Source organism: Setaria viridis, chromosome 2 (genome assembly GCF_005286985.2).
Source record: "Setaria viridis chromosome 2, Setaria_viridis_v4.0, whole genome shotgun sequence".
Lineage (NCBI taxonomy): Eukaryota > Viridiplantae > Streptophyta > Magnoliopsida > Poales > Poaceae > Setaria > Setaria viridis.
Genome location: NC_048264.2, coordinates 36768439 through 36780680, shown reverse-complemented (window position 1 = coordinate 36780680; position 12242 = coordinate 36768439). Strand labels below are relative to the sequence as shown.

The following is a 12242-nucleotide window of genomic DNA, read 5'->3' as shown; positions in this document are numbered from 1 at the left end:
TGGAGCAGCAGGTGCTTGGGTTCCTGATGACGTTGCTGTCACGGGAGGTGATGGCCCAAGTGGCCACACTCGAAACACCGCAAGAGGTGTATGGAGAACTTGTGCGGATGTACGCATCTGCCTCACGTGCGAGGACCGTCAACACGAGGATCGCACTTGCAACGACCCACAAAGGTAACATGTCTGTTATGGAGTATGTTGCAAAAATAAAGTCCCTGGCAAATGATATGGCCTCGGCTGGAAAGAAAGTTGATGATGAAGAGCTGGTTTCTTATCTCCTGGCTGGCCTTGATGAGGAGTTCAATCCAGTCATGACGGCAGTGGGGGCGCGCACCGAGTCTATCTCGGTGGGTGAATTGGTCTCCCAGCTGCTGAGCTTTGAGCACAGATTGGATCTACTGCATGGCGGATCGCAAGGATCTGCCAACATGGCCAAACGTGGCCGTGGAGGCGGCAATAACCGCGGTCGCGGAAATCAGCAAGGCCGTGGTGGTGGCCGTGGCCGTTCCGGCGGTCGTGGCCGTGGCTCAGCTACACCAGGAGGACGTGGCACTGGCCGCGGGTACTTCAACAACAGCAGCTACAGCGACGACAAACCACAGTGCCAAATCTGCGACAAGATTGGCCACACCGCCCTGGAATGCTGGTACAGGCTCGATGAGGAGTCTTATCCCAATCAGAGGAGTGCATCGGCTGCGACACATTCATATGGAGTGGACACAAACTGGTATACGGATACCGGCTCCACCGACCACATCACTGGAGAGCTCGAGAAGCTCTCCATGAAGGAGAAGTACAAGGGAAAAGATCAAATCCGTGCAGCAAACGGTGCAGGTATGAATATCAGTCACATTGGTCATGCTATTATTAGTACCCCTAATTCCAATTTGAAACTTAATCGTGTTCTTCATGTTCCTGCTGCTGATAAAAATCTTATATCTGTGCACCATCTTACTTCTGATAATCATGCATACCTTGAATTTTATCCGAATCATTTTCTTGTTAAGGATCAAGCTACCAAGAGGACACTGTTTGAAGGCCGGTGTAGAAACGGTCTCTACCCCATGCCGAGTGCGCATCTGAAAGAAGCTCTTAGTGCCACCAGATCGTCTCCTGACTTGTGGCACTATCGTCTTGGTCATCCCTCATCTGAGATAGTTAAGAAAGTCGTTAGTAGCAATAATTTGCCCTTTTTAGTTGAGTCAAATAAAGGCTCCGTCTGTGATGCATGTCAACAGGCAAAGAGCCATCAGCTTCCGTATCCTGTGTCCACTAGTGCTTCATCCAAGCCACTAGAACTCATTTTTTCTGATGTATGGGGTCCTGCCACAGATTCGGTAGGCAGAAATAAATACTATGTTTCTTTCATCGATGATTATAGTAAGTTCACCTGGGTCTATTTGCTTCGTTTTAAATCTGAAGTTTTTCAGAAATTTCATGACTTTCAAAATATGGTTGAACGAATGTTTGACAGCAAAATTATTGCTGTACAGACAGATTGGGGTGGAGAGTACCAAAAACTCAGCTCCTTCTTCACAAAAATTGGAGTAGCACACCTAGTATCGTGTCCTCACGCACACCAACAAAACGGCCCAGCTGAACGAAAACACAGGCACATTGTTGACGTTGGTCTAGCCTTGCTTGCACATGCATCTATGCCTTTAAAATTCTGGGATGAAGTTTTTGCCACGGCAGCATATCTTATTAATCGAACCCCATCCAAAGTCATTGACTTCATGACACCCTACGAGCGTCTCTTTCATAAGAAACCTGACTATAAGTTCCTTCGAGTTTTTGGCTGTGCATGTTGGCCCAACCTTCGTCCTTATAACACTCATAAACTTGCTTTTCGTTCCAAGCGATGCGTCTTCTTGGGCTATAGTTCATCTCATAAAGGCTACAAATGCCTTGATGTTAGTACAGGACGCGTCTACATATCAAGAGACGTCATATTTGATGAAAGAGTTTTTCCTTTCCGTGAGTTCCATCCCAATGCCGGCGCTCGTTTACGGGCTGAAGTCAATCTCCTTCCTCACTTGTTTCCTTCCAGTCCCACCATGAATCATCCGGGGGATACTAATGTAGCTGCTGATTCATTGTTGCCTGATATTCAAAATACCCAAAATTCTGCACCTAATGATACTTTTTTGGAAGAAAACAGTGGTGCTTGTGCGCAGGAAATCTTGGAGCCAAGATCAGGCACGATCCCAGGTGTTTCCAGCGCCGGCCCGTCGACTTCGTCCGATGGTGGGCCGACAGCGGACACGGGTCAGGAGCCTACTGGCCCATCGTCAACCGAGATGGATTCACATCAGGATGTCCCTGGCACTGGGTCTTCTGTATTAGATAATGCTGCAGCAACAAATCTTCCACGCCGGACCAACCGGATCAGAAAACCAAAAGCATACACAGATGGCACTATAAGGTATGGCTATGGATGCTTAGCGGTTGGTAATGAACCACATGAACCACATGATTTATCTAAAGCTCTTGGTAATAAAAATTGGAAACATGCTATGGATGAGGAATTTAGTGCCTTGCAAGATAACAAAACATGGCATTTAGTACCAGCACAGGAAGGAAAAAATCTTATCGATTGCAAATGGGTATACAAAATTAAAAGAAAGGCAGATGGCAGCATAGACAGATATAAGGCTCGATTGGTAGCAAAGGGATTTAAACAGAGATATGGGATAGATTATGAGGATACTTTTAGCCCCGTTGTCAAAGCTGCTACTATCAGAGTGGTGCTTTCTATAGCAGTGTCTAGAGGCTGGTGTCTTAGGCATCTAGATGTAAAGAACGCGTTTCTTCATGGTGTTCTTGAGGAGGATGTCTACATGAGACAACCACCAGGTTATCAAGATAGTAAATTCCCACATCATGTATGCAAGTTGGATAAAGCAATATATGGTCTGAAACAGGCCCCCAGAGCTTGGTACTCAAGGTTGAGTGATAAACTGCAGCAACTTGGTTTCTGCCCCTCTAAGGCCGACACTTCATTGTTCATATTTAATAAAGGCAATGTTAGCATCTTCTTGTTGGTTTATGTAGATGACATTATAGTAGTCAGCTCTTCCTCAGAAGCAGTGTCAGCATTGCTGAAGGATCTCAAGTCAGATTTCGCCCTAAAGGATTTAGGTACATTACATTACTTCCTTGGCATAGAGGTGAATAAGGTACGTGATGGTATTCATTTATCACAAAGTAAATATGCTTCAGATATTCTTAAACGGGTTGGCATGACTCACTGCAAACCCATGGCTACACCTCTATCGGTTGCTGAAAAATTAAGCATTGAGGAAGGTGAACCTCTTGGACCTGAAGATGCTACACGATATAGAAGTGTAGTTGGGGCATTACAGTACTTGACCTTAACTCGGCCAGATATTTCTTTTGCAATTAACAGAATCTGTCAGTTTCTACATTGTCCTACTACAGCTCACTGGTCTGCAGTCAAAAGGATTCTTAGATATGTAAAACTCACGTGTGATATTGGCATGAGCATAAACAAGTGCCAATCTATGCTTGTGAGTGCCTTTTCTGACGCAGACTGGGCAGGAGATATTGATGATAGAAGATCAACAGGAGGATTTGCAATTTTCGTTGGCAGTAATCTTGTATCATGGAGTGCAAGAAAACAAGCCACTGTGTCAAGGTCAAGTACAGAAGCTGAATATAAAGCTCTAGCCAATGCAACAGCCGAAGTTATCTGGGTGCAATCACTTCTTAAGGAACTAAAAGTTCCAACGCCACCTACAGCAAGGTTATGGTGTGATAATTTAGGGGCCACTTATCTCACAGCGAATCCTGTGTTTCATGCTCGTACAAAACATATTGAAATTGATTTTCATTTTGTGAGAGAACGTGTGGCTCAGAAACTTCTGCAGGTTCGGTTTATATCAACACATGATCAAGTTGCTGATGGATTCACCAAGGCTCTTACAAGAGAAAAACTGCATAATTTCAGACGCAATCTTAACTTAGTAAAGTTATGATTGAGGGGGGCTGTTAGATAATATTGTAACATATGCTTTGTATGGAAACAAACCAACTGAAATCATGGAGTCCCGATGTGTAGAATTGTGTAGAGAGTTCCTGGGTTGTAAAGATAGGAAAGTCCAGATATGGTTGTTGTAAAATAGAAAGGTATAATACCGGCATCTCCTTGATTTCGGTTGGTGATTTGTACGCCATGCAGAGGGCTCTTCTCTGCATATATTAACAAAGCTACGCGGCCTCTGCAGAGGTGACAACGCTTCCTAAACATACCTGGTTGCTTTCAACAAAGACCCTTATGGGCCGTCACTGCCATGCCAAGCTATGCGCCGCAGATCAACACCAAATATCATGGCTCTCCAACTACTTGTCGCGGTCGCGATGAGCAGTTCCGTCTTGCTCCAAAGTTGGTCGTTGTCCACCCAGGGTTGTAGCCCCACCACAGTCCGTAACTGCCATCGTCAAGGAGCATTGCCCAATTCATGGGAGCCCACTCCCGCCATGCACGACGACATGGACATCTAGCGGGATGATGTTGTCAATAATGGATTGCCTCTACATAATAATTGATCAGATTAGTATATGAGTGGAGTAGTAGAGGAGTTAAGCTTAGTTAATTCTGCATTGTATTCAATATAGATATGCATTTTTGTTCGTTCTCTGTATTTTTATGTGTGAAGTGATTTTGGTGCACGAGGCTTGCATGTTTGGTTTACTTTGTCTACTATTGGTGGCGAATATTATGTTGCATATATCGATCTATGAACTAGTGTACATAAGTACATTGGTCAAACCTTCAATAAAATTACAAAATTACAGGAGAGTGTTGCATTTTAAAATTCAGTATTGTATCTTTTTTTAATTATGTTCCTTACAAATATAATATCAGAAGTAGAGATGAAGACCTCATAGGAACTACCAGTAACAAGGTTGGTCCCACCGAGTATCCATAAATTCTACATATGCATTAATACTATAAAAGTGCCACCAACACTTCTCCCACCATCAGTTGTAAATGATATTTTGTCATTTGTCCTAACTACATCATCGTTCAAGCACCGCGAGACTCTATATGCTGCAGTAGACGCTGGCTTCTACCATGGGAAACCCTCCAAGCTAAGGTCATCGACAACAACGACGTGGCGGCTGAGAAGCTAAGTAGCTGCAAAGAGTTGACCAAGCACTATTCGATCTCGAATCTTGATTTGTTGAGACACTCTCCATGTATTTTGTTCTAGGCCCATCCTCAGAGGCCCAGACCATGAGTCAATGACTAACTACACCATAGGCTCTTTCGAATAGGTGGGAAGTACGGAGGGTATCAAGATGAAGGTCATGCAGGGCATGTTGTCAACAATAGATTGTCTGTAACTATTAATTGATCATCTTGTTAGCATATAATGAAGCAGGAGCATGGTCTGACAATAGAGTCCTTAAGGAGTTCCACTTAGTTAATTTTGCATTAAATTCGATATTGATATATGTGTTTATTCATTCACTGTGTTTCCACTAGCGTGAAGAATTTAGTGTATAAGACTTGTATGCTTGTTTTAATTTTTCTATTATTCGTGGCAAATATTGTGCCATATATATCAAAATCAATCAATCTATCGATCTATCTATCTTTCCGTCTATTGTTGTACTTATGTTTATGTTTTCAAGTAATGCTTTGCACGGTGCTTTTTTAAAAAAAACACTCTGAATGTTGTGGTTTTAGATCCATGAAGAGATGAATGGAGCGAATCGCTAGCAATTATTAGTAAAATTGTGAAATTAGGAGGGTGTTGCATCATAAAAATTCTGCATTCCATTCCTTTTTAACTGAGTTCCTTGGAGATATCATGTTGTTGGGGATTTTACTCCTCCGGATAGAAAAAGAGAGAGTGATAAAGAACAAAAAAAAAAGAAGCCCAAAAATGAGAGTGAGGAGTGCTCAAATCTTCATGACCCCTTGAGTCTTTTATATATAACTTTAGAGAAGGGAGGGGTGGCAATTATCCCCAAGCCCTTGATGGTACAACATTTACAAACATGGCCTTGAGCCCTTACATGGAGACCCTTTTGTACATAGGCTAGGCCATTTCCCCCACCAAATGTCTATGTTTGGTTTTGCTAGCAGTAAAATAGGACACACCAATTTGTACTCTACAATGGCCAAGTGCAGCACAATTATAATTGTCATTCCTTGAACCAAGTCTCCAATTACACAATTTGCCTTTCCTAGGATGATGGCAGCAAGAAGGGTCAACAAAATTGGTAGCACACTTGATTGGTATTCATCTTCATCGCCTCACTGCCCCCAACTTGCTTCCCCCCACAGGGCATGGCAGATTAGCACACTGCCAACCTCTAGTCCGCACCGCAAAAGCACGATGTCATCTCTTTGTTTTTATAGTGGAGGCACGCCATAGTATGAAGCCATATTTCTTTATCTAGCCTACAATTGACAGATATGCCACACTTATTAGCAGATTTTTACAATATAGAAAATTTTAGGTGAAAAAGGACTCGAACTCAAAAAAAAAAACTCAACCACGGGAGGGGGGGGGGCTCCCCTCGAGCTTAGTTCTAAGAAAGTGCATTGCTTCAAATCAAGGTAGGGATAATAATTTTAACAACTTCCGGTGTTCAACGTTGTAGGCGGTCCACGACGATCGTATCGCTGTGGAGGAGCGTCATCAAGCTTCTCACCGTGGAGAGTCAATTCTTATCTCCCCACTTTTGACCACATACTTACATGTGAGCCCTAATGGGGTTTGTGGCTTTTTATCTTATTTTGTCACAAAATTGCAGTATATCAGTCTCGGCGCTGCCAGTTTTGTTTGGTTTGGAAAATAGAAAGAATCGGCCCATTAGGCCATTATCACACCATTCCCTCATAAGCATATGGTTGGCCTAATAGTGAGGATCGGGTTCACTCTACCAACAATCTATTGCATGGCCTCATGATGGATCGTTTCTTTTCAGACGAGGTGATTTCATAGACAAAAAACACTCTTAATTAATAGCGTTATTATGCACTACAGAAATTTATTAATATACTCTAACACAACAAATGTTGAGTAAAGGCTGGTAGCTGTCTTGTTTAATTTTAAGAAGATGAAGAAGAGAGGCATGTTGCGTGTATCCGACTTTGTCTTCATCTCCGAGATCCAGGTCCGGGCTTACATGGAGCGTTTTTTTAGCAATCATATATGGAGGCTTTGATTGAGCAGCTGGCGACCTTCTCCTCTTCAAACTATCCCGCGCAATTTCGGAACATTCAAACACTCTTCCATATGAGTATCTTGAGAGCCTTTCGTGTGAAACACAAAAGTACAAACTTTTCACCGATGGCTATACAAGTGCAGTGAAAAATGCTACTTGTACAAATCCAACAACAAAAGCAAAAGGAACATGCAAGACAAACTCTTCTTATCGCATAAACTCCACTCCTATAAATATGTAATAATTGCATCTAAACACACTGTCACAATCCTACTTTCTTGCTTCACTTGCACCTGTTTGTAACTTCGTCCACCCTTATATATCTACATGCCAAAGGTACTGACATCTGAACCTTAATGTCTGAAATGACCAGGGTTAGGGTTGCCAACGAGGAATGCCAGCACTCCTACTAATGGAGCATTGATATAGGTAGTGGGTTCAGATTTCCTGAAATCTGCACGGTCATCCTCATAAGCATCATCCTCACCTGGCCCTCCAACTACCGCTCCGATCAACGGGTTAGGGTTCGAGCCAGACGAATTGAAATAAGGCGTGCCTTCTTTGCACGCAATGGGCTGCGGATGGTCCTTGATCGAGGGCAATGAAGATGCTCGGTGATGGATCCGCTGGGGGTATCGGTCACCGTACCCGATCATGTATGACATTTTCATTGGGTTATCTCCTAACAGATAATCAACCTGCAGATATGAATGCACAAGTTCGAATTCCATTCAGAGGGCAACCTGTCATGTCCCTGAAGTGGCTGTCAGTGAGCCAAATGTAGATTGTGAGGGATGTGTGAGATGTTAGCCTACCTGCTTTTTGGCTTGCCGCTGAAGAGTTACAGGGCCAATTGAAATGTCTCCACAGTTGACAGTGTGAGATGATTTGGAGAGGTACTTGGCATATGTCAGGAGAAGGAAGGAGATGGAGGTGACATGCTGCATGTTGCTGCCTCCAGGCTTGTAGAGCATGCCCCCAGGGGTGTACGTGATGTGTGGTGAGGAGGACTCTGGGATAAGCGTGCAAATGAAGTTGTCTGCAAACTCCTTGTAGGACTGCAAAGATAGCACCTTGCCTTCTATGAACTCCTGCAAAGCAATTTTAGTCCTTATTTTCTTGTAGCAGTCAGCTGTATGCTGCTAATTTGTCAGCATAATTTGCATTCAGGAATCCTAGGAGATCGATGGAAGCAGCCCGACCTTGGAAACAAGGACGTTGAGGCCGGCATGCTTGTTGTCCCACCCGAACTCGTTGCTGCTGTCCTCTGCACCGAGAGTCTTGCCGTTGTTCTGAATGTATTGGAGGAATGTGTCATCCTTGGAGGCTCTCCTTAGCCATGCCGCCCCCCACAGCAGCTCATCCTGCCAAGAAATTTTAGTTTTACTGAATGTGCTTTAAGGTACCAGTCTGATCAAGTTCTGAACTTCTATTTTACTGAATGTTTTAGTTGTGGAATCTGTTGAAGCAGCCTTTTCAATTCTATTCAATTTCATAAAAGCGTATTCGAAATCGAAATAGTTTGCTTTTGGCTCCAGTTACTACACTAAATCAGAAATTTTGTAAGTTCAGCAATGGAAACTCAAATATTTGGTGCCTTCTGCTCTATTAGAACTTAGAAATGCTAATCACTTATGATGTCCTACCATCTGGGCCAACACCTAATACATGAGCAGTGAGCACTGAGCAGTGTGCAGCGTCTGGAGGGTGATCCAAATGGAGTCCTGAAAGTTCAGGAATGGAAATTTCAGATTTTGTTGTTCTGTTGAAATGCCAGGCACTTGTGGATTGCGATTCTGGCACTATTTGCATCGGTATTATTATGCTACAGACGTGTAGTAGTATGAGCTATGAATCTAAGGTACCAAAGTTGCAGTGCTCCATCGACACGTAAGCTACCAAAGTAACCTGATAGTCACCACTTACGTTGTCCCATTCTGCAGTCCTATCATGAAAGCTACCAAAGTGTGTGTCACAGGACAGATAGGATAATGTGTGGTGAACTAATGAACTACCAATTGCCAAAGTAACATCGCGGCAACTGCAACACGGGGTAACCTTCTTTGTGTCTTCTTGTGGCGAGGCAGAGCTGAGCTGCAGAGGTCATGTCGCCATCTGCTGACAGAGGCAGGGAAACGGGACAAGCATCTGACCTGGTAGCCATTGAAGTCGCAGTAAAACGGGCATCCCCCTGCCCTGAGGTCCGGGTCGTCGCTGTACGCGCCCTTGTACGTGTCCGCGTACTCGAACGCCTTCCTCGCGCTCGCGAGCAGCGTCTCGGCGTACCCCGGGTCGTCGTCGCGGAACACCATGGACGCCGCCGCCAATGCCGCCGCCGTCTCGCCCGCGATGTCCGAGCCAGGCCGCCCCGCGCTGACGTTGTACACCGTGCGCTCCGTGTCCATGTCCTCCGGCCTCTCCCAGCAGTCGTGATCCTTCCACGGATCGCCCACCTGCAATGGCATTGCCGCCGTTCACAGCATTTTCAGCGGCCCTGCTTTGCCGTGGCATGAATTGAATGAACGTGACAAGTGTTTGCAATGCGGCGCGCTTGCCTGCAGGAAGATGACGCCGGGGTGGGCGAGGGTCTTGAGGAGGTAGTCGGTGGCCCAGCGGACGGCGGCGGCGGCGTGGCGGCGCTCGTCGCGGGGCATGGAGTCGCCGAACTCGATGACGCTCCAGGCCAGCATGGTGGTGGTGAACGCCATGGGGAAGCCGAACTTGACGTTGTCGCCGGCGTCGTAGTACCCGCCCTCCAGGTCGACCCCGGCCGCGGCGCCGTCCGACACGCCGGAGTCCCCGCGCCACGACGCGCGCTGACCCGGCGGGAGCCTCCCCGAGCGCTGGCCCTCGAAGAAGAGGATGGACTTGGCCAGCGCGTCACGGTAGTCATGCCGCTTGCCGGCCGCGGGGAAGGGGAAGTCGTAGAACGAGCCCGAGCAGGGCGGCACCAGCCGGTGCGCCGCCACGAAGGACACTAGTAGGATGCGCACGCACAAGCGGTGGATGGGGGGCGGACGAGGCGCCATTTCACACACTCACTGGAGCATGTCGCTGCTGTTTTGGCGCGTTTTTATAGGCAGCAACATGTCACAATGCACATGCTCGCACTGACAAAACTGTCATACACTGCTCTCTTTATCCATGGCATTGGACACTGGTAATTTCAGTATTTTTTGAGTTATCTTTCAAAGGAAAAATTCAGTATCTTCAAAAAAGGGGAAAATTCAGTATGGGTGAGTTATATGTATACTGCTCAGCTACTTCGTGCATAACATACTGACATGGTCCTGGCCTTGTACTATGAGCATGGCTTCATTCACTTGGTATATTAAGTAGAAACCGCTGGTGATGAATGCCTGCAGGACGTGTACATTCAGGGTCTGGGGTTTTTCTTGGATTTCTGGTAGGGAATGTGCGGGGTAGTTAAAGGACAAAGGTTGGGGTCACGGGAATGGTGGTAAGAAGAGGTGAGGCCAAAGGATTCTTTAGGGTTCTTCATGGCCGACACGGGCAACCAGCAGCTAGCTACTGGTCTCGGTGTGGTCACATGCATGCAGAGCTAGCGGATGGAAGAGTCCATGTAGGGACCGTCCTGGTTAGATCCTAAATTTGGAAGTGATCGTGCATGGAGCAGTAGGCATTGGGTTTATTTCATTCCACCATTTTCTGATAACTTGTAATTATGTTTTCTTATCGATTAACTTCTTATAAGAGAAGCAAATTTAGAACCTGTTCGGAAGAAGGAGGATCACTCTATAGCTAGGAATGTTCTAGGATACAGCTCAAATTTGTGCTAAACATTCTTCAAAAAGAATTGTCCTAAACCCTAGGGATTTAGAACAGGAAGAACACAAGTCCCCAAGGCCCTCGCGTCGTCTCTTGGAAACAGCTCGGGAGTGACCCGACTCCGCCGCCAGCCAGCCCAAACCACCTCAGCCGTCCGCCACCGCCACCGGCCCCCTCCCCCTCCCTTCCTCCTCTCTCCTCTTTTTTTCTCCTTTTCTCTCCTTTTGCTCTCAGCTCTTCTTCTCCCTCCGGTTGTGTGGATCTCGAGCTCGCCGGAGGCTGGTGGCCCTGCTTGGTGGAGTTGCAGATCGAGCCAGCGGCGACCCGGATCTGGCCTGCCACATGCTGGATCTACGTGGAGGAGGCCTTGTTTGTTGAGATGAGTTGAGTTTGGCACGTGTTGATGTCCCAATCAGTGTTGTTTGTTGAGTTTGAGTGCTGCGATCATGTTGTTCGGCACGTGTTAACGTCTCAATCCAACCTGCCAGTGTTATTTTTTTCTTTTGGTTGTATTGTTCAGTCTATGCTCCATCTTCTTTTTAATATATCGGCAGTTTCAAAAAAAAAATCTAGGATTTGGATCCACAACTCCCGTCCGAAATAGGCTCTGAGTTTTGCACTCAATTGGTTGGACAATGTTCTTTGCACTCAACTGGTGCAAAGAACTCAGCAATTCCCTTTACAATATTGTTTTTTCTCGGTTGAATGTTGCTTCTGTATCTCGCAAGATCAAGTCCAACTCCGACTTCCATGCTTCCACTCAATCGCAGGCAGCAACGACATCCTCACGGCAGCCTCCAACCCAGCAAGAGGACAACGCCGAAATTCTGCTGATCCGCGTGAAAACGTTAGTTAGCCCGAAATGGAGCCTGCGTCTCGTGGGAGATACGGACGAATTTCGACGATCGGGACACGTAGCTCGGCGTACCAACCGACCACATGGATACGGCAAATGTCCGACGTTTGCCGGAAAAGGGAGCTGTTAAGGTTGTCGAATTGGGAGGGGCGAGTCATTGTCCGCTGGACGTTGCCACTGGCATGAAAAGGAACGGGGTGCAGAGGAGGAGCACTGGTGCCGATGGGGACCCTGGTCCGTGCCGTTCGGGGACGCAAAGCCTTCTGCGCACGTAACGGACAAATCCTAAAATCACCTCATTAAAGCTAGCGCAAATTTACCGGTTCATGGCAATTCGATTTTTTTGTTTTTTGGCAAAATGTGAAATTTTCAGCTTTGAAATGGATTTGGC

General features: G+C 46.0%; 1 protein-coding gene and 1 non-coding gene across 3 annotated transcripts; one reads left to right on the top strand and one right to left on the bottom strand.

Moving 5' to 3' along the window:
* Positions 1-245: 245 nt before the first annotated feature.
* On the top strand, positions 246-384 carry LOC117846712 (small nucleolar RNA Z247). The gene has a single exon (XR_004638440.1). It is a non-coding gene; the product is annotated as a small nucleolar RNA Z247 (small nucleolar RNA).
* A 6894-nt stretch (positions 385-7278) lies between these two features.
* LOC117842566 (endoglucanase 23) lies at positions 7279-10267 on the bottom strand. 2 transcript variants are annotated; one of them, XM_034723039.2, is made up of 5 exons: positions 9762-10267; positions 9360-9659; positions 8409-8570; positions 8022-8297; positions 7279-7904 (listed from the first exon to the last, which is right to left on the bottom strand). In XM_034723039.2, the coding sequence occupies exons 1-5, from the start codon at positions 10233-10235 to the stop codon at positions 7560-7562; spliced, it is 1557 nt and encodes a 518-aa protein (XP_034578930.1). In that variant the 5' UTR covers positions 10236-10267; the 3' UTR covers positions 7279-7559. The 2 variants fall into 2 exon arrangements, with proteins under 2 accessions (XP_034578930.1, XP_034578931.1); XM_034723040.2 differs by having other exon boundaries at positions 7737-7960.
* Between the last annotated feature and the right edge of the window lie 1975 nt (positions 10268-12242).